The sequence below is a fragment of the Protopterus annectens genome, chromosome 7.part0 (assembly GCF_019279795.1).
Source record: "Protopterus annectens isolate FY-2018-M chromosome 7.part0, PAN1.0, whole genome shotgun sequence".
NCBI lineage: Eukaryota > Metazoa > Chordata > Ceratodontiformes > Protopteridae > Protopterus > Protopterus annectens.
In genome coordinates, this window is record NC_056739.1 from 1316371353 (window position 1) to 1316393309 (window position 21957).

General features: G+C 35.8%; 1 protein-coding gene across 1 annotated transcript in view; it reads left to right on the forward strand.

Annotated features, from left to right (window-relative positions):
* The window catches only part of ADAMTS9 (ADAM metallopeptidase with thrombospondin type 1 motif 9), a 1232634-nt gene that overhangs the window by 987779 nt on the left and 222898 nt on the right, over positions 1-21957 (forward strand). Inside the window, exon 31 of the mRNA XM_044077927.1 lies at positions 1826-1993. Within this exon, the coding sequence (XP_043933862.1) occupies positions 1826-1993 (168 nt within the window). The remainder of the gene's footprint in view (positions 1-1825; positions 1994-21957) is intronic.

A 21957-nucleotide genomic window follows, 5' to 3' on the forward strand; every position in this document is an offset into this window, starting at 1 on the left:
CAATACAGTCACATTTGTACAATTGTATATTGTCTTTCTGTAAGAAGAAGTGATGTTATATGTATAAAGTGCAATATGTACATTACTGCTGGGGAATATTTTCTTATGTTGAGGCCTCCATTTCCATTCATTGTAACTAGATGCAGGATCTTCTTGCAATGTACCTTGAGTACAGGGTAAAAAGAGCCTAAAGTCCCTAGCCACCAAGACTTGTCAGCTTTGCCTAGGTTTTTTGTGCTAAGAGTCGAGAGCTATTCTGAGAACTGAACTTGTATTCCCCCAGGTTTTTTCTGCTAAGAGTTGAGACCTGTGGTGAGAAGTGAGAAATGAATTCACTAATGGAAGCTGCTGATTTAGCATAGTGGTATGTTGCTTTGACTGTAGTGCGTAGAGTCCTGGTTTCGAAACTTGCCAGTGAAATGTAGGGTGGTAACACAGCATTTTATTCTAGCAACTTTACAAAATTATACAAGCAATGTGTTCCTGGTTTTTGACCTTTTGTCCCCCGCCCCCAAAAATTTGAAATTGAAAATAAATAAGTGTGAGATGCTGTACAAGATGCCTATGGCTTACACTACTGTCATTCTATTTATATTGTGGGTGTGGAAGTAGACTTTTATGATGGAAATGTTCTGAATTGGGCAGTTTTGTCATTACTGGTTCATGCGTTGTTTCATTGCCCACAGTACAGCCTACTGGAAAAATGTTTAAAATGCACTCTGTCTAACAAGTGTGCTGTATTATACAAGGAGTATAATTTAATAAAGTCAGGAAGGTGTATCAAAGAAAAGAACACCTGTATGTTTCTTGTTTTGTGTGCAAGGGGCCAATGATTTGAAAACAGCCCAAAAATAATCTTTATCCACCACTGGCCAGATGCATTTTCTTTGGATGTGGTGTGGGTTTCAATGCTGTTTCAATGAATGTGAGTTTCAAGGACAGATAAGTTTTAATGCCAAGCCTATTTTCATTGTGAGACAGTATTGCTTTGTTTAGCAGATGTCTGTTAGTGTTTCTGAATTGTTGTGCTGTAAAATGTAAAAATAAAATCCAAATCATTGTAGAAGTAAAGTGGTATGCACACATTAGTGTTTAAACTGTTAATGGTAAATGGGACAAAATAGCCAGGTAATGGGACATTTGGATGGCTGCAGGGGGACTCTGGTGGCATATTTTGGTTGTCTGTTCTTCAGTTTACGTTTGAAAGTAGTTATCCCACAATTCCATTGGAGTGGGTGGGGTTATGTAATTATGTATTCAAATTAGATGTTAATCAGCATACAGATTTGTACCTATTTTTCATGGGCCTTGTCCAGATTTTTGATGTTTCCAGGTTGAGAGGTATGACACACACGCACACACACACACACATGCACACACGCACACACACACACACACACACGCACACACACACACACACACACACACACACACACACACACACACACACACACACACACACACACACACACTAATGGCAAAGCAGGCCTGTTTATGCCATTAAATGTGTCTGATACAAGGAGACAACAGTTTTATCCCATCATCACTGACCTGTTTTAAGTAATCATCTCCTCTCTGGTTGATTTCATACTTGAGCGCAGTAATGAGAAGCAAACAGAAATGAAGAGCCATTATAAACAGGCTCTGTCTTTATTATGCAGTGCATGTTTTTCTACAAGCTGTGGCATTCTCAGTTACTGTTAAAAGCGAAACATGTACTTTTCATTCTCAAAGATAATGAATATTAAATTCAAGAAAATTTCCCTTATTATTCGCATATAGAGAATGATTCAAAATGGCTTGCTTTGCTGTATTTTATCTGCAGTGCTCTAAAACATGTGGTTCAGGAATAAAAATTCGAAAAGTAGTCTGTGTGAATGATAACAACGAAGAAGCTTCCAGTATGCTCTGCCAAGGGAATAGGCCACCTGACACAGACAACTGTTCTGTTACACCTTGTGAATATGTTTGGATCACTGGAGAATGGTCAGAGGTATGTAATGTCCGATATACAATACAACAATTAGGTTTAAGACTAGCAGTTTCTTTTAAGATTAAGGCAAACTAAACAACAAACTATATGACGCCTATATATTTAAAAAAATGTTTCATGTGTTTTCTTCTTCAACAGAAATGAGAGCATAATTCTATTAAAAGCTGTTGGTAAAATGACTGACTTCAAGTTTAATCTGCTTTCATACAATGACACTGTGTCTCATTTGCACACAAGACACATTCTTCAGTTGTTTAAAATAATTATATATAGAGACGCCAACTCACTTGACAGACAGATAAAGCCCAGACTTTTGTGCCACATAACCTGGTCTTACCCAGCAGTCTGTGTGCTGGAGAGCGGCTGCTATGGTGGAGGTGGTGACAATTGCTGGCTCACCCCTCTTGAAAAGGAGGGGAAGGAGAAGGATGCAAGTTCATCCATTGTAAGGACCAAGACGATCACATTTACATTATATAGTCTGCTGCTCCATATGCCATATGTGAGGTAAATTATTACAGAAGTCACTACTGGGTACACACATACACACACATTTATATATATATATATATATATATATATATATATATATATATATATATATATATATATATATATAATTATATAGATACATGGATATAGATATACTCCCAGCATTTATGTAAAATAGTTTTAATGTCACAAAATTATTTATATAACCTTTTCTAAGAGGAGAAATTAAGTAAACAATAATACTTGACAAATGGGCATTACAGAGCAACAACAAACCACCCAAGGCTTTGGTGAGACATAACACCATGGGAAGATAAGCCAAAAAGATAAAGTTATGCTGGGAACACAAGCATCACTCAATAGAAATAAGTTTCAGTTTTGTTCAACAGTTTAGCTCTTTTGTCCAGGTAAAGGACTTCTTCAGGACTGAGTGCAACTCACACACACACACACACACACACACACACACACACACACACACACACACACTTCATGATAATTGAATTTTAAAAGGACTGAGTTAATGATGTAAAAATGCATGCAGTAAAAGTTAAAATAATAGTAATAAAAGCTATTTTCAGATATTTCTCTATGGCAGAAAGCCCTAGTTGAAAATTTCAGTGTGTTGCTAAAATATATAACTTCGCAGCTCTCAGTTTGCAATGCTGCTAATTGAAGTGCAGTCATTTTACCCTGGGGTGTTCCTGCATCTAAATCAATCTGCCAGCCAAGTTCTCTGACTGAAGTTCTTATCTCTAAATGCCTAACCCAATGGTCATCTGGAACTTCTTCCTAGATGTAAAACAAATATCCTGTGTTGCATTCTAACATGTGACTATAGAGTATTGGTTTCCTTTTTCTTGGTTTTATCATACAGATGTTCACATATTCTTTTTCTGACTCTTCTTTCAGTTTTCTGGACTATATGGTATACAAGCAGTTAGGGAATGTTTCTGTATTAATAGTGTGAGAACCTGTAGACAGATTGAAACTATATGCATATTGTTGGATACAGTACTGACTAACAACGGTTTTACATTTGGTCATGACATATATCTACAAGATATCTAAGAAAGTGGATTGAATACGGTGGAAAATATTTTGATGAACAAGTTGGAGACATGATGGAGTTTTTAGATAGGAATTATAAGCTTGAAAATGTACAATATAATGTTGAATCTAAGCATGGGACTATAGGGAGGCCTTATTTTACTCATTATATTCATAAGAAATCCAGGAGTAGTGAAATGGGTATGAAATATTTTATGCAGTATAATAGAAGATCCAACCAAGTTATGACTATTATTAAAAACAACTGGTCTATATTATCAGCATTTCCTGAGATTAAGAACGTAGTAGGTGATAGACCACAATTTACATTTAAAAGGAGTAGAAACCTAAAAGAACAGTTTTGCTGTAAGTATGCAGCTAGAATGAAAGTAGTTCAGGCAATGACAGATTCTACTGTTCCATGCTACAACTGCCCGTTTTGTTCATATATAGCAATGAATAATATAGTTAAATATATGGTAACAGGGAAGGAGTATAAATTTAGATGTTTTGCTTTTTGTAACTCAGCAGACATAGTCTTTTTAGCCACATGCTGTAAATGTACTGCATTTTATGTAGGTAAAACTAATAAAAAGTTGAAGGAATGGATATGCACTCACCTGTCTGACATTAGAAGGGAGGTTACTACTAATATGTTTTTTAAATATATATTAATAATGGGTAGGGATCATAGTTTTAAATTTAGGGTACTTCTTAAAGTTTATGTTTCACCTAGAGATGGAGATAATGCACACAAATGGAATATGTGGAATATAAATGCATTTCAACATCAAGAGCTAATTATGTACTTGGTTTAAATGCAACTGTTAGTATTAAACCAGTTTTGCAGTTAAAATCTAATAGGTTGTGAAAAATTATTTGTATTTATTAGGATACTTATTTGTCTGTGGCTGCAATATTGTTAAAACCTTGTTAATTAGATAGTTTTTGATTGTAAAATGTTTAATTGTGTGAGATGATTGATTACTAGATGTACATATAGGAGTCTTTATTATTTGTATTCGTTTTACACTGATGAAGGCAATTTTGCTTGAAAACTTTGTGAATATTAAATTCATTTATTTTGAGTGATGATGTCTTTCCTTGTTAATATTTTTAGTTTTCTAGACATAGATGGAAGTTCAGGTTTTGCATCAGGCCAAGTAGATCACCCTTTTACTACTTTTACTACAACAGTTATACAATTTTATGGCTCTTATAAATTTTTTGGCTCTTATTGTTTGCCTTCTTGCCTACATGTCAGTGGTTTTACCTTTAACCACAAATTTACATTAATGGCAGTAGCCACATTCACAAGTTCCATCCTTTTTCTCAGAAATGTTTGCTTGCTTCTTTTGTTTTTTTTTTTCCAACTTTTCTTAGATGTTATTGTCTCTTTTGTATACAAAAACAGATTTCTCATCTAATCTTTTTCTTAAATCAGAAAAGTGAGAAAAAATCTTCCAGTTATTATTTAAGGTATACTTAATTGCCCAAGAGTGATGTTGTAGTCCCGGACCATAGACTTTTCAAACTTCTTGTCTGTAAAAGGTCCCATGATGTTATTATTTTCACATGTTTTTCCTTGTCCAAGTAATGGCATAAACCCTGTGTCCCACCCATGGAAAATATCATTCCTTACATTGTTTAACATTTTCAAGGGATAAACTTTCTCTAGAAACACGCTAGTTAAAACTTCACACTCTGTGAAATGCATCTTGTAACTTGATATTATCCTTGCCAGTCTGACTAGGCTTTTTTTTTGTGTATGTATTATGGTTACTTGTATAGTGGAGGTAGGAATTAGAGAATGTTGGTTTCCTGTATATGGTTGAAGTAAACATTTTAGCTGTTTTATTCTTTATAATAGTCAGATCTAAAATTGTATTTCTTTGTTGGAGAAATGATGGTTAAATTTCAAAAAGACTGTGATGATATCTATAAATGCTTTTACTTCTGCTCGCTCCTCTTCCATAAGATGCAAATGTCATCCAAGAATCGGATGTAGGAAGCCAGCAGCTGACATATGTGGGGTTAAATATATATTTATGCCCCCAGACCCATAGGACCAAGTTATCATATATGGGGGCAAAAACTGCCTCCATAGCCAGTTCAGGTTTTCCTGGTAGAATTCCCCTCATACCATTGGTGGAAAGAAACTTGCTTCTAGCCACAGCCAGTTCAAACCATTCTAATCCCTGAGTGGGGGTAGGATTACAGAAAACAGATTGATAACATTGATGTGTATGACTATTAAGTCCACTGTGTATAAATCTTTTCCAGGTTTACCAAGGACATCCAGTGAGTCTCTTAACATATATGAGTACTGTCGGTAGAATGGTTTGAGTTTTCTGTCTAACTAAGTGTTCAAAGGATAAGTTTTCGAGCCTGCTATGATTGGCCTAATTAGAGTTAACGAGGTTCTGATGTGTCTTCGGTATTCCAAAATGGTCAGAATTTTAGGGTGTTCTACCTTTAAAAAAAATCCCATGATGGTGCTGTTATTGCTCCCTGGTATATAGAGTCAAGTAAGAATAAGTCAATGTTCCTGTAGGCAACATCAGTCTCATCATGGGAAACTGGAGAATATCAGCCGGAGTTGTTAAGTATAATGAACATCTGTCTGTTATAGTCCATAGTGTCCATAATTGCCAGTCCTCCACTATAGTCGGGTTTCATCAGTTCTAGGAATCAGTCATTAGCCAGTTCATTTAACACTTCCCTTTCATATTTGATGAGGTTATAACAACCATGTGTTTGGTGTACATTATGGCATTCACAGAAGTCTTTTTCACACATTTTGTCTTACAAACTAACCACCGGGTGTGATGGTGGGCTGTAAATACTTTTTTTGCAATCCCATAGATTCTTAAATTGTTACTAGGATAATGACCCAGGGGGGTGGGGGCCTTCTAAGTGTAGCCAAGTTTTCCCAAAAGAATAATGATGCCCTGTATACAACTAGGACACTGAGAGTCAGGCATTTATAAGCTACCTCTATCCAGAAGGGACATGGGTGTCAGGCTTGGAGTAAATTTCCTATTCCCCAGTGGTCTAGGTTGCACTTAAACTGGAGTTTCTCATCAGTGGGAAACCTGTTCCATAGGAGGGGCAGTCTCTGGGATACATATCTGTCTCTCCAGCATGTTCTGTTTAAGTCACAGACAAAATTCAGGTCCCTAGACCTTGCATTCCCGATACTCTTTGACTTATGAATATGCAGGAGATTCATTAGTGTGGGGTTTGCAGATGCCTTCCAAGCTAGGCATGGATCATCCCTCAGCAATCTGTATGAGACTGAGTACAGGGAAATGGCTTTAAGGTGCTCTGCATAAGGTAGCTTTCTTATGCCTTTCATTCTTTTTGTAAGGAACCACTGAAGTCATTCTAGTTGCTGCATTTGCTTGGTCAGGTACACACAGAAGGGAGCATGGTACTCTGTGATTGGTCTGATAAGGACAGAGTACAGTAGAATAATGACCTATTTGGACCTTGATGCAATGCCCTCACTTATGAATTGTGTATAATAGAAAAATTTTCTCACCATTGTGGCCATGTGGTGGTCAGCTGTAAGGCCACTGTCTGTGCGTGTGCCCAGATCCCTATACACTTGGTCAGCTCTTAGGAGAGTATTATAGGCAAGATAATTAGCCAGGATGATTGATTTCCCAAAGGGTACAATTATGCATTTCTTAGCATTGAATTTAAGACCATGGCTTTGGCACCATTTGTTAGTGAGAGATAGGCCTTCTTGAAAAATGCTAGTATATGCATTATTGTCAATGATAAACCCCAGCTTGCAATCATCTGCAAATGTAGTCAGCCACAAACCTTCAGTGCTTGCTTCAACTTCAGAGAAATAGATGCCAAAAAGGAGTGGGCTCAGTGCCAAGCCCTGGGGGACTCTGCTAGTGACTGGCCTCTTGGTGGAGGAGGCCTCACCTGTTTTGACCTCCTGGATCTCTATCAGTGAATAAGTGGATGATAAAAGGGATTACATCTAAATTACTGAACTTGTCTATAATGTCTGAGTGGGGTAAGACATTGGACTTGTCTGGGATATGACCCCAGGACCTCTCACACCCAAACCAATTATCATATCCAGAGACCAACTCATCTCATTTCCCAGAATTGCTTTTAGTACTATCCATGACCATGATGCTGAAATTAATTTTTTTTAGTATATAGTTTTAACTCAATAAAGGCATCCATTAGTTTAAACAAGTGGATGGAGCAAAGGTGAAGTCCTTTTCAAATAAGTCAAAATGCCCTCTTCAATGTTTAATCAATTATAATTAAATATCTTGGAATTACTGAAGGTGTTTAAAATCCCACTGTGAGAAGTAATAATACTCTTAGTGATACTAGTAGTATTACATTTTAGTGTCTTCTCCCCCTCCCCCATATTTGACATCTTCTTCCTATTAACTCTCTTCTTTTGGATAAACTGTATTGGTAAACATTCACTGTTCATGGCTGAAATAGATATGTTCAGTGTTTGAGAGTTCATATGGCTGATTGATCACTGAGAATGTCTGTGGAGAGGGTGTTCCAAAGAGTCAGTAGGGTGAAATGCAACTCTGGACTCTTCCATATTTTCCTCAGATCTATTGTCAGTGGGGGCCATCCATGCTGTGAGCCTTAAGTTGTACTTGCTGTTAGCTACCAGTAAATTTAGGTTTAGCATATGCAAGGTGGTTTTCATAATCTGTTTTTATCACGTTTTAGTTAGTGAATTTTGCATTTTTTTATTTTCTCATATTGTGATTCAATCTTAGTAAAAAAAAAATACTGTATTTTTTTCTTTTTGGGCCTCAAATAATAGGTCCTGCATGATAGGGGGTTTCAGAATGGCTTCCATGTGTTTCTCAAGCTGTCGCTTCTTATTAAGCATTGTTGGTCTCATAAGGTCAGTACTAAAATCATCAAGTAATTGTAGTAACTCATAGTGAAAAAAGAACCAATGACTACTCCATTTGGGCATTTCCAGAGTCGCAGTCAAGTTTTTCCAGATTATCTAGTTGTACTTGAAAGGAGTGTGCCATGTGTTCCTTCTGCTCTCCAAAGGTAATGTCTCATGAAGCCATAAATCCAGGTTAGGAAAGGGTTTAGTAGAAATTTTTCCACCAGTACTATAGTGCATGTTGCTGCTGGTGTCACTATTCCGTGTAAGATCTCCCTCTGCTGTCAAATGAACTGAGTCAGTAATTCCACTAACTACGTTTGATGGATAACCATTAACTTGCCCTGGGGTAATTTAGCAAAAATGTAAAGGGCTGCCAGAAAGTCTATAACCAATTTGATATTCAGGTGTTGTATTTAGTAGATCCAATTTTGGTGTCAAAGTTTGACAAAATAAGTAAAGTTTCCAAACTACTTTCTTAAAATGGCTCTCTGTCTCATTTGTACACAAGAAGCATCCTTCAGCTGCTTAAAATAATAATGTAGAGAGAGGCCAACTCCACTGACAGAGAGACAAAGCCCTGACTTTTATGCTACATAAACTGGGTTTATACTGACAGAGAGACAAAGCCCTGACTTTTGTGCTACATAACCTGGGTTTATCTAGCAGTCTTGCTGCTGCAAAATAGCTGCTATGTTGGAAGTGGATAATTCAGTTTTAATTTCTGGCACACCCATCTTGGAAGGAGGGAAAGGAGAGGACACAAGTTTGTATATGGGAAGTACTAAAATAACTACACTTGCATTATTTGTCTTGCTGCTTTATATTCCATATGTGAGGTAAATCACTGCATAAGTCACTTCAGGTTACAGAACAGTATTCATAAGCATGATCCAAGAAGCATATGCATATTCCACAACATCTGGATAAAATAGTTTTACTATCTTTTTTTGACTGGGTTTGTCCCACTAGGCTTGTGGCCTCTTTTCAGAGGAAATCAAAGGTGATATTTATACTACTAGGATAAATTTGGTCAGGGCATCGAGGGAACTTCCCATACTCTTTTTGTTGTGAGTGGGAACCACTTTGGAGGAGCACTTCCTCTTTGCATTCCAGGCCCAGAGAAACATGGAGGCAGATACAGAGATAAGGAGATGATGGAGTGGTGAAAGCAATGAAGGAGAAAGCAAATATTGAGACCTGAGAATGTATGCAGGACTCTGAATAAATATTTAAAATAAACCTGTTTGATGGAGATGAGTCAGCAAATGATGGATGTATTATTACAACCCTCCAGTTGAAAGGGTTACGTGATGATTTAGTCAAAGAAATGGTAGTGTAGAGTGAGACAGAAAATGAAGAAGTTTTCTGGGGGGACATTATGGAGAACATACCAAAGGACGGTGCAGAGACAATCCTGAAGAATAGTGGTGAGATAGAAAAGAAAACATATGCAGGGAAAGTAAAAGAATGCAAAAGTGGCATAGCAGAAAAAAAAGCAGAAAAAATGAAAAATGGAAGTATATGGTAAGGATTCAAAGTGAAGAAGACAAAGAAATGGACAGGTATGAATTGTGGGACAATTAAATAACTTTATTTGGTATAAAAGCACATGACATAAACACATTTATTCTTATTAACAAAGAGACATTTTGTGACATTATATTTGAGACTGTTTTTTCAATGGAAATTTTTCTTGTAGAGTATGAAAAAATGAAGGACTGTAATCCATGGAATCTTTATGTGATAAAAGCACTTCACAAGGAAACAAAATAGAAGATTCATGTACATTTTCAAACAGAGGTAGACAGACAGACTTTTAAATTTGAAAGTTTTATATAAAGAAGTTCTGGGCATTGCTAAAGTTTATGACAAAAGGAGTTTATGGATTGGGGCTGGGATTATAATATTATGTTAAAATTAGAAAGAGAAAAAATATAAATATACCAAGTGTGATAAATGTGAAGGGGAATATGGGTGTTGTAAAATACTGTGAACAAACCAAAACATGTTTTTTTTTTTTTTTTTTTTTTTTTTTGCAGAAAAGAAGAACATTTGATAAGTAACTGTGACAAAAGAAAATGTTATATTTATGGGGAAATGGGACATGATGCAAAAAATGTGAATTGAAATGTTATAAATGTAACAAAGCTGAACATTTGTGAAAGGACTGCAGAAACGAAAATAACAGTAAGGAAAAGGGAAGAGAAGAATTTTTAGAAATGGTATAAATAGAAGAAAAATAAATGAGGAAAAATAATAAAGAGGATATAGAAGAAGATATGGAAATAAGTGACAAAGAAGACATAAACTGGGAGTTAGTAAAAGGAAAAAAATAATTCTGTTGGTAAAATGGTAAAAGACAGAAGAAGAAAATTTAAAGGGAGAAGTACAAAAGAAAAATAAAGGAAATGGATGAAAAAGAATACCTACAGCTAAATACTGGCACTTGGTATAATGGTTAAGGTGTTTGACTCATAAACACAAGGTATAGTGTTTGATTTTCACTTTTGGGAAAGAAACTATTTAGCCTTAGAATGATGTGTTAAGAAAGCTAGCCTAGTAATTTGCTGTTTTTAATGGGAAAATGAAAATTTTAGAGAGCTTTCTGAAAATGTGAATAATATCAAGAATATAGTAAGAAAAAGGGAATTTTGGAGAGGTGTAATACATGTAATATAGATGTAATTATATTAGATGACACAATATTTTTAACAAATGAAGAAAGATTACAAACAGAAACTATGGCAAGGAACGATAATCTGGAACTTGGGAAATGAGAGATGTGTAATAGCTTTATTCTTTAGAAATACAGTAATTATATTCGATGTAAGTTTAACAAAAATGGGAATATTAACCATTGTAGATTTAAAATGAAAAGAACAAGTATATAGAATTATAACATTATATGCTTATACTAACTATAAAGAAAGGGAAACCTGGTTTCATTGAATTTTAGACTATGTAGTGATAAATATGAATATTATAATAACAAGATACTTTAACTGTGATTTAAGAGGCAATCATAAAAAGAAAGGAAATGATATAAGAAAAATGACAGAAGTTAGAAAATGTGGTAAGTTAAACTCTGGGACAAAAAATCATGGGCTTACAAAATGGGTGTTTATAGAACTGAAATAGATTATTTTATAGAATCAGAAGGTTTAGTTATAGGAGAAGGGGAGATAGTGGAAACAAGATTTTCTGATCACCTTGTAATACTGCTAGAGATAAAAGAAAACAAGGAATACATAAACATAAGCAAATGAATAAAAAGGATAAATGAGAAAGTGTTGAATGAAGAAGGAAAAAGATTACTAATACAGTTAAGGAAAGATCATATTATTATGAGAACATTTTCTAAAATTTGGTCTGAATGCTTGATGATATTTAAGAAAAATATAAAAATGTTTTAAAGTGGTAGTATGATGTGAGAGATGTAGAGAAAGACAAATGTAAAAGAACATATAACAATGCATTGGAAGATTTAGAATATAATGATAGAAAGTACTTTGACAGAGAAAAAAATGATATGAAAGAAATAAAAAAGTACAAGAATTTTTATATAAGCAAAGATATTTTTTACAAGGAAAAAGAGAAGCATTGAATTAGTTAAGCAGATTAGTAAAGGAAAATTGTAGTGTAATGACAGAAATAAAAAATGTCAAAGAAGAAGTAGAAAGAACTCAGGAAAAGATTATGAATAGTGTAGTACAATATGTACAAGAAATGAAAAAGTAGGTAGTGAAAGAAACATGGAAAGTACAAAAAGGCTAACAAAAAGAGAATACAGACTTGGAAAAGGAGATTTGTTTAAATGAACTAGTTAAAGTATTAGAACAAGTAATTATAGATTCTGCTGCTAGCCCAGAAGGAACAGGGTATGAAATACATACATATTTAAGGGGCTGGCAAACAAAAAATATTTTTAAAGATTTTGAATGGAATGGTTAAATGAAGGTTTTATGTATAAAAAAATTATAGTGGAATACTTAAATTCATGTAGAAGAAGGAAGATAAAAGATAATTAAAAAAAACTAGAGACTGACAGTATTGAATAATAATGATTATAAGATCTTTATGAAAATAATAAAAAAGAGATTTGAAACTAAAATGGAAATTATTATGGAAGATAGCATACATAGTATAAAGGGGAAGAGCTGTCAAGAATTATTAATGATACTTAGAAAAATTGTGGATGATATCATGAACAGAAAAGAAGAAGTGAATATCATGATAGGAAAACTTGATAAGGCATTTGACACACTTGGACATGAAATCTTATGGGTAATAATGAAAGAATATAATATAAGTGAGAATGTTAGGAAATTATGCATGTCAGCGTATTGTAATAATAAAGTAAAAATGCCAGTAAATGGCTAGTTAAGCCAACAGGTACTTATGAAAAGTGGTGTAAAACAGGGATGTCCAATTAATTATATTGCATTGGCTATGAATATGATAATATGTGAAATACATTGCAAAATGAAGGAGGCAGTGTACATAACACCTGAAGGGTTAAGAATTCCAGTTCTGTTAACATATGCAGACAGCATTGTAATAATTGAAAAAACAAAATTTGTATAAAAGAAGTAATAATTTACACAAATTAATGTCTAGATGATAGAGATGGCTTTTAATAAAGAGAAAAATAATGGTTTAGGTGATGTACTAAAACTCGGGAGTATATATTTTACAATGAATAACATTTCGGTGTTATTTGTAAAATTTTTAAATAAAGATGCAAGTAGAATTCAATGGTGAAAAAAACAATAGAAGAAATAAAGCAAACCTGTCTTGTCTGAATAACATATAACTTATCATTCAGAAAAAAGGCGTATTTGATAAATTCAGTACTGATGGGAAATAGCATGCTTAGCAAGTGTATTTATGTTACCAACAATTTTTGAAAAGGAATTATTGCAGATAATTGTTTTCATTTAGATGGGGTTCTAGTTGAAACTCAGTAAAAAGATGAGTTTTGTATGTAAATAAAGGAGGTTTAGGGTTAATTAACCCAGTGGGTGTTGCTTCTTTAATTTTTTACAAAGTTGATAAATGAAAAATATGAGATATTAGTAGTAAAACTGTGCAAATATCAGTATGATAATTTTTGTAGTACGGCAAAAAGAAAGAGTAAAAGAGAAAAAGAGTGTAGAAATGAAGAAATAAAATGTTATCAAGGAAAAAATATTTTTGTGGAAAGTAAAAACTGATGATAAGAAAAAGGTTGAAAAGTATGGTATAAGAATATAATGATAAAACACTAATATTTAAAACCATGGGAAAATCTAATAGATGGAAAATTAAAGCCATAAAAATAAGAGGCAAGTGGTGTAATCAGAAAATAGAATGTCAAGATATTTTGTGAGACTGGTGATAGATAAATTTCCAGTAAAAGGAAATATACCCTATAAAAAGAAAAGTGATAGACTATGCTTAAATTGTCAAGAAGAAACTATAGAACATGTATTTCTGAAATATAAAAGAGTAAAAAAGTTATGGGAAAAACTATGTGAAAAAGATTTTTGAAGATATAAAAGAAGTGGATAAAATAAACATGGATATGATTAAATATAGATATTATAAGGATAGCAGTAATGAATATGTTAAAAGAATAGATAAAAAGGTATTTTATGTTATATGGAATGAAAGAGTAAATGAAATTATGTTTAATGGTGAATGTATTTTAGCAAAAATGGTAAGTAAAACCAAATGGTGGCTATGGAAAAAGGAGTGCGGGTCTAATAGGGATGACAATTTAGCATGATTGTAAAGGGAATTATGAATATTTGTAAACAGATTTGTATATTTTTATATTTGTACATGTAAATATTTTGTAAATAACAGTTATTTTGTATATAAAGGACCCCTACTTTTTTGATAAGTGCTGTGGGATCTTTTTCATCCACCAGAGCTGCCATCAGCTCAAGCACATGGGGCCTTGACTTAACATCTCATCTGAAGGCATCCCCCATAGGATGTACTGCAATGTCAGCTATCAGTCTACTTGGTGCAAGAATAGAGCCCACAGCCTTCTTCACTAAATGAAAGTATGCTATCTGCTGTACCACTGGCACTGGTAATATTATAAAATTATTTGTATGAGCTTTTCTATGATGAGACATTAAGTAAGCAACAAAACCTGACAGAATGAGTATTACAGAGCAATAACAAGCCACCCAGGGGGTTGGTGAAACATGGCACCATGACAGGATGGTCTCATAAATCCCAAGTGATTAACTTTAGTCCATTTTGCCAAACCTTTCTGTTTCATTCTTCTAACTGGTTAGAAAATGCATTGTGATGCAACTCCTATTGCTCTATCACACTCTTTATGTACATTAGAATACTATTTAGAAAGATGCACCAGCACCATCTAGTGTTCCCCTGGCTATGTCTGCAGGTCTTCAGCACAGTTCTCTGAAGTCATGGACCCTTACAGTCAGTCAGTAATGCCAGACATAAGAGTTTCATACTAGTCATTCTAATTTGCAGCTACTTGCTTTGCCACCTGTTGTTCTGTTAAATTTTGCATTGATATATTTATTATTTCCCATATTTCCCATATGTCTAATGTCCCCTCCCCATATTTCATCCACTGCTTGTTAGTCTAGGGGGAGTAGAGAGGTAATGTAGCTCTCTATCACACACACACACACACACACACACACACACACACACACACACACACACACACACACACACACACATATATGTACACAAATCCACTCTCAGAGACTGCTCATTAGCTGCACAGACAAGGGCTAAACATGGAGGTGTCTCAGTATGTACATCAATAACAAGCATATGTCTGGGATGGCCAAACAGGATGATATGCTGGAGTTCATCTACATGCAGATCACCATAGACAAAATCCAGTACCATATCTTAGCCACCTATAGGTCACCCTCATTATCCTAAGAAACTCATAATGCATACGTGGACCTACTGGAGACACTTGGAGATGCTTACCATCCACCCTAACACCATACTCATGGGAGACTTTAATTACCTATCTATAGACTGGGAATTCTATTCTACATAGTCTCAAATCTACAGGCACTGAGATTCCTGCACTTTGTAAATACAAATATCCTTGACCAAATAGTGAATACGCCCACTAGAGGTTCCAACATACTGAACATCATGCTCACAAATATGGGAAAATGCTGCAACCCCCACATGCCCCCATGTCTTATCCTCCCTGGTAAGGTCCGACCGTAAAGCTGTCTCATTCAAAATCAAAATTAACTCCATAATCCCATTAAAACCAGTAATAAATTATCTTTTATTAAGTGATGGTTTGTCAAAATCTAATGCCCCTCCAAACTCCCAGACCACAGCAACCTATGCTGAATTGCTCTCAGAAACTCTGTACAACCATGTCAATCATTGCATAGAGGGGGCTGTACCTAAAAGAACTAAGCCCAGGACTAGCCACTTAAGTAAACACCCTGGTAGCATCCGAAATTAAACAGGAAATAGAACAAAAGGGAAAAATATGTCAAAAATCAGGAAGGGGAATTCCCATTAAGATAAAAACTCTCTCATCAAACTAAATTGACAACTAAGAGGGCTAGTTAGTTCAATCAAAGCATTCCTTAAGGTTAAGATAGCCTCCCAGGTGAAAGATATGTGTAAGGCCTTCATCAGCTATGTCAGAAGCCTTAAGGGCCACAGACAGCAATGTGCTGAATAGGTGGTTAATGGTCCCACATTCACCAAGCCTGTCAATATTACAAACCTGTTTGCAGACAAATCCATTTTCAACTTTACCCCCCTCTCACCCTCAACCACCCCACCCCCCAAAAATTCCCATAAACATAACCTGTCCAACTATAACTAGGTAGATTTACTGGGATCACTCACTAAAGTCAAGAACACAGCCTCAATGGACCCCAAACCATCTCAGCATGCCTCCTATCAGCCTAAAATATCACTTAGCAGGACACCTGGACTCATTATTTAACTAAAGTCCTAAAACAGGCTTTTTGACACATGAATGGAGAACTGTGATGGCCATTCCCCTTCTTAAAGTAGGACCTACAACAGTTCCTGGAATCTAAAGACCCATTAGCCTGACTAGTCTTATTTGTAAAGCCATGGAAAGAATTTTCATGGAAATTATCAACAAGGGCATAGGAGATATCCAGACACTGTATCCATCTCAGTTTGGCTTTGTGAAAGGAAGGTCATGCATATTGAATCTTTTGGACTTCTTTTATAAGGTCACTAAGTCAATGGATGAGTGGAAAATGGTGCACATGACCTACCTAGATCTGGCTAAAGGATTTGATACAATACCCTACTTAGATATCAACAAACTTACAGAACTAGGTATAAACCCCTTTAAAACAAGTTGGATAGCTAGGTGGCTCACTGATAGGATCCAGGAGGTTAGAATCAGTGATGCCACCTCCACAAATAGGCTGGTTACCAGTAGAGTCTGTGAAGATAGGTAAAGGCTGCCAGCCTAGCCAGATCGAATTTTGTAGAGAAGTCTGTCATTTGTAAATATTAATGTAAGCCACAGGCTTGTTCTCTTAAATGTGAAAAGACTGCATTGGATATTGAACTGCAAAAATATAACAACAGTGCACTCTGCTGTAAGAAAGCTAAGTCAAGCATTTCATGGCTGTCTTTGATGTTAAAATTCGGAGCCAATATGTCTAGAGGGAGGCATCCTACCTATTGTTTTAAGGTCAGAGTTAATGGCTAGAATTTGCATGTATAAATGTCCTTTATTGCTCTGGTTCTGACCAGGTGCAAAAATTGTAACTGTAGTTTCTGTTAGCCTGGGAACAACAGAGAAGTGTGAAGAATGATGTCATGTGAAGCATGTTATCAATTTAAAGAGAGAGAATCAGAGAACGCAGAACATTTTATCTTGAGAACATTTGACTCACCAGCACTGCCTGTTTCTATATGTAAGTTATTTAGAATTGTGTTTTCTCTTAGAAATAGCTAAGAATTAGGAAGATTAGACTGTGTTTTTCTGTGATGTCAGAACTTTTCTACAGTATTATTTTAAGTATTTCTCTGTGATCTCTGAACTCCTGACTAGCACTGTGTAGTAAGTATTGTCTTTTGTTTTTCTTATTTATTATTAAATATTTTTAAACCTTTCAACTGTGGCTGTTTTATGTAGAGTTAGTTTAAGCTAAGCTCTAGAGTACATTGCATGCATTTAGTGATATTGTACCAAGTCACTCTAATAAGCCTTGACTGTTCAGTCACACTTACCATTTGGATAATAATATTGCACAGTAATAATTGGACACCCTCTCAAAAGGGCCTTTGAGTAGCTGATATTAGTGGGTGGTGGCAGTGATTTCTACCGTATAGTCTGGGTAAAAGGGGCACAGCTGGAAAATCTGTGCCAGCCTTCCCCCAGGAGTGTCTGTGTGGTTGTATAAACTCTTATATCAAAGTGTGTATGTGTCAGCTACTTGGGCAGAGAGGGTGCTAGAGGTTTTAGCTTGCTCTCTAGGCTGAGTTCTGGACCTTATAGCTGTGCCAGTGGAGAATCTTATCAGGGACCTGGAGAGAAAGGGAGAAACCAGCCCCAGACTGACTGTGATCTCTGTGTGCTCTTAAGGGAAATTGTACTTTACTGTGTGTGCATTTGTTATCCTTTCCCAATATGGATGCCCCTCACTGGTGTTAGTGATGAGGATTGAGGCTCCTTGATTGCTGGGCCAGTGCACGGGCATCACAGAGTCCCTCAGGGCTCTGTGAAGGCTCACTCCTCTTTGGCATCTACCTCTTGGATGTCAAATGCCCTTGGCTAATCAAATTTGCAGACTGCAAACTGGGAGCACTCATTGAATGCTCTCAAGATAAGAACATCCTTCAGGAAGGTCTAATACAGAATAACTCATGGTGCCAAAGCCATGGCTTAAAACCCAATACCAAAAAATGTATGATAGTACCTTTTGGAAAGTTGTCCACCCCAGGTAACTATGTTATTAATAAAACACCACTAAAAATTGACTCACTAGATAGAAATCTGGGATCTCATGTAGATAGTAACCTAGTCTTTAACCAACTGGTATCCAATGTAGTAAGAATATCCTTCTATTTTACTCAACATATAAGCAAAGACATGTCATCTATGTCCAGAGAGGTCATCATACTACTGTGTCTGGCCATCATCATACCCATCATAGAGTATAATGTCTTCTTTGGTATGTACTTAACCAGGCACATGCAGCAACTGGAATGTCTGCAAAGGTTCCTTACAAAAAGAATACAGGGAGTAAATACAATGCCTTGTGCTGATCACTTCAAAGCCCTGCCTCTTTACTTAGTATCATACAGACTTCTGAGAGGTGATTTTTGATTGGCATACAGGGTATCCTTAGACCCTGCTTTAATTAAACATCTGTGCATCCACAAAACAAACAGCATCCAAACTACTAGATCAAAATGTATACTTTTGCTTGTGACATAAATAAGACATGTTGGAGAAACAGATATGTTTTTCAGAGAATTTTCATTGTCTGGAATGGCTCTCCATCCATGTGAAGCAGAGTTCCTCCATATAACTATTTAAGCACAATTTGGACCAATGGATGGGTAATCACAAATGCATTACTTGTCTGGCATATGTCTCTGATGGACAGAGGCAGCCAGTAAATCACTCCCTATATAAATCAAATTTGTGGGTCACTTTTGGGTTGCATGACTATAAGGGCCTTCATGGTCATTAGTCTAGTATACACCTATGAACCTATGAACAGACCCTTTAGTTGATGTGTGGCAGATTGAGTTGGATTTTAGTACCATTTACCTTCCAGGGGGAAGGGCCAAACTGTCAGCATATGAAATTGTGGGAAATTCATGTATAAGGTGAGAGGGGTTATATGGCCATATGTAGAGGCATGGGTGCAGTAACTAAAGGAGAAGTGTAGCTATAGTTGTTAACCATGTGCATCTGGGGAGGACATTATAGTCATACTCATGTGCATCTCACAGCATAGCATACTTTCCCACTGACTAGCGTGTTTTTCCCTCAGTTGTGCAGATACATGCATAGCCTCCAGATGGAGTCAGTGCAGTGAATGGTCATTAGCCAGGGGAATTAAGTTCTACTGCAGGCCCTCCTCAAACATGGCATGCGCATCCTGGACCATAGTGACCCAGAAGAGCATTGCTGGCACAAGATTTGACAGGGATTGTTGTTGGATTTGAATGCTGAAGGTTACCATAATATTTTTCTACAACAAATGTGATGAAGGATTACTGATATTATGCTTCACACAGAGGAAATTGAATAGGCCATAGTGACAGACAGGTCTACCACAGGGGATGAATCAGTAATACAGAAGAGGTCTCATGAGGTCAATGAGATTTTGGTGATACTTTCTGGCAATGGTGAGTGGGCCCTCATACTTGAGAATGCCTTTGATGTGGAAGTTGGACTGGCCTCAAGCACTCATGTGGCATTAACAGAAGCACCAGGCTACTAATCTCCATTACAGTACACTACAGCCCACATCATGGTGTGATCATGGTGATGGATTTGCTAAGGCTCCCCTGCATATTTGTCCTTCTAGGCACCAGTGTTAAACAAACTGCACAATCTGCATGGCAAAATACACCTGTCAACATATTAATGGAGTAGAATTTTCATAAACAGCACTGAACATGCCACAGAAGATTATGGAGTCATGTGCCATGTGCCACAGAAGTTTATGGAGGCGTGTCTGCATGGTCTGACAATGATGGAGGGAACAGAACAATATGTCAACATAGGGCTGATATCAGGGTGGCATCTGCAGTTCACAAAATATAAATGTGCATGTGGTACAGTCTGGTAACACAATGTTACTGTCTGTAACACTTCAAGGGGAGAGGTTCACTCATACCCACCAACAAATATGCCCAGGTTGAGTACAAAGTCTCACTAATGTATGACAGACATTTTGTCAATGAGAGTCCCACATATTTTCCCAGCCCACATAGAATCCTATATGTTCACCACATCTGAGGTGTGCATACACATCATAAGAGAAAAAAGCAACAAGGGGTGGTAGTGTTGACATGACTTCATGACTATCCCTGATATAGCTAAAACACAGAAGTGACTAGAGGATGTGTCAGGCAGGGATCTAGGCAGAAATTGATGTTATCCACAACGTTGTATATATTTTGCACCCTTTTTGAGATGTGAAGTTTATCTTGACTAGGAATGGGCAATTAAGCTAGTCATTTACAACTGGAAGGCAAAGTAGTAAGGTGGTAGTTATATGTCTATCAGTACCTTATGTAACAGAATAGTAATAGGATCAGTGGTACAAAATGAAAAGGTTGAGTAACCACAGACTGAGAATAACTAAGATACACCAACATGGATGTAACAAATGAACCACAGAAGCATGTGAATATCATGTTAATGGGCACATAATACAAATGATGTGAGGGGGACTTGTCATTTATGCTGTACATCTAAATACAGTTTTGCATTTTACAGTGAGGGTGATGTCACGTTAATCACAAGAACCACCAAGAAAATCAACCAGTGTATCTTTGAACTTAAAAATAACACCAGTAGACACACGAACCCACAACTAATATTTAATAAAATGAATCTCATAGTGTTGAATGAAAGGTGTTATATAAAATGGAATGGTCAACTGGTATATTTTATTCTTGTATGAAATTGATGTTCAGCTGTGATATTCTGGCAAAGTTCATATTGTATATGGTTAACAAAAGTGCTTAATTTTATTAAACATTAGTCCTGGTTCATTGTGTCCACTACTGTCTTTTTCTTATTTTATTTTTAATAAAAATGTGAAAAGTACTATGTATTCTTCACACAGCTACCATATGCTGAATATTTGTTAAATAAATAGGTCATGGCCAGTTAGGAAACATCACAATATAGAGGACATATTAATATGATACATTAGTCATTTCATTTTTCAGTGCTTAGACCATATTGCTTTACTAATACAAGTTAGACCTGATAGATTCAAATACAGTTTTTAAGAAATATGTAAATGTAATGTGAATATGATTGTACCAGAAGATAGTGCAATTAAGAGTGAAGTTTAGAAATTAAATAAGTATGTAAGTCACTAAGCACAATATCAAGCTGATCATGCATAGGGTAAGATGAAAACAGATAAATGTCAAGACAGTACTCTTTTTATGCAACTGGAGGCATTAATACTTGAAATCAATTAAGGGACAGTAATACAGATACCATGATTGATACATATGTAAATTTAAAAGGGCATATAACATTAGTTGACGTGTATTACATTGTATAAAAATAGCAGAAGTCCATAGGCTATAGTAATCTCCCTAAAGTAGGGAGACCTTAGTAAACTTCAAACAAAGCAAATCCAGATCAAAGTCAATACCAAGAAGATTTCCAAAAATGTACAGATGGCTATATAATCTGTAGATGACTGGGCACATGAAATACTAGATTCAACAGTACATTTCCTTCCGAGTATGATTTACCTTATTATTTAAATGTATTGGCATCATTAGTTAATTACAA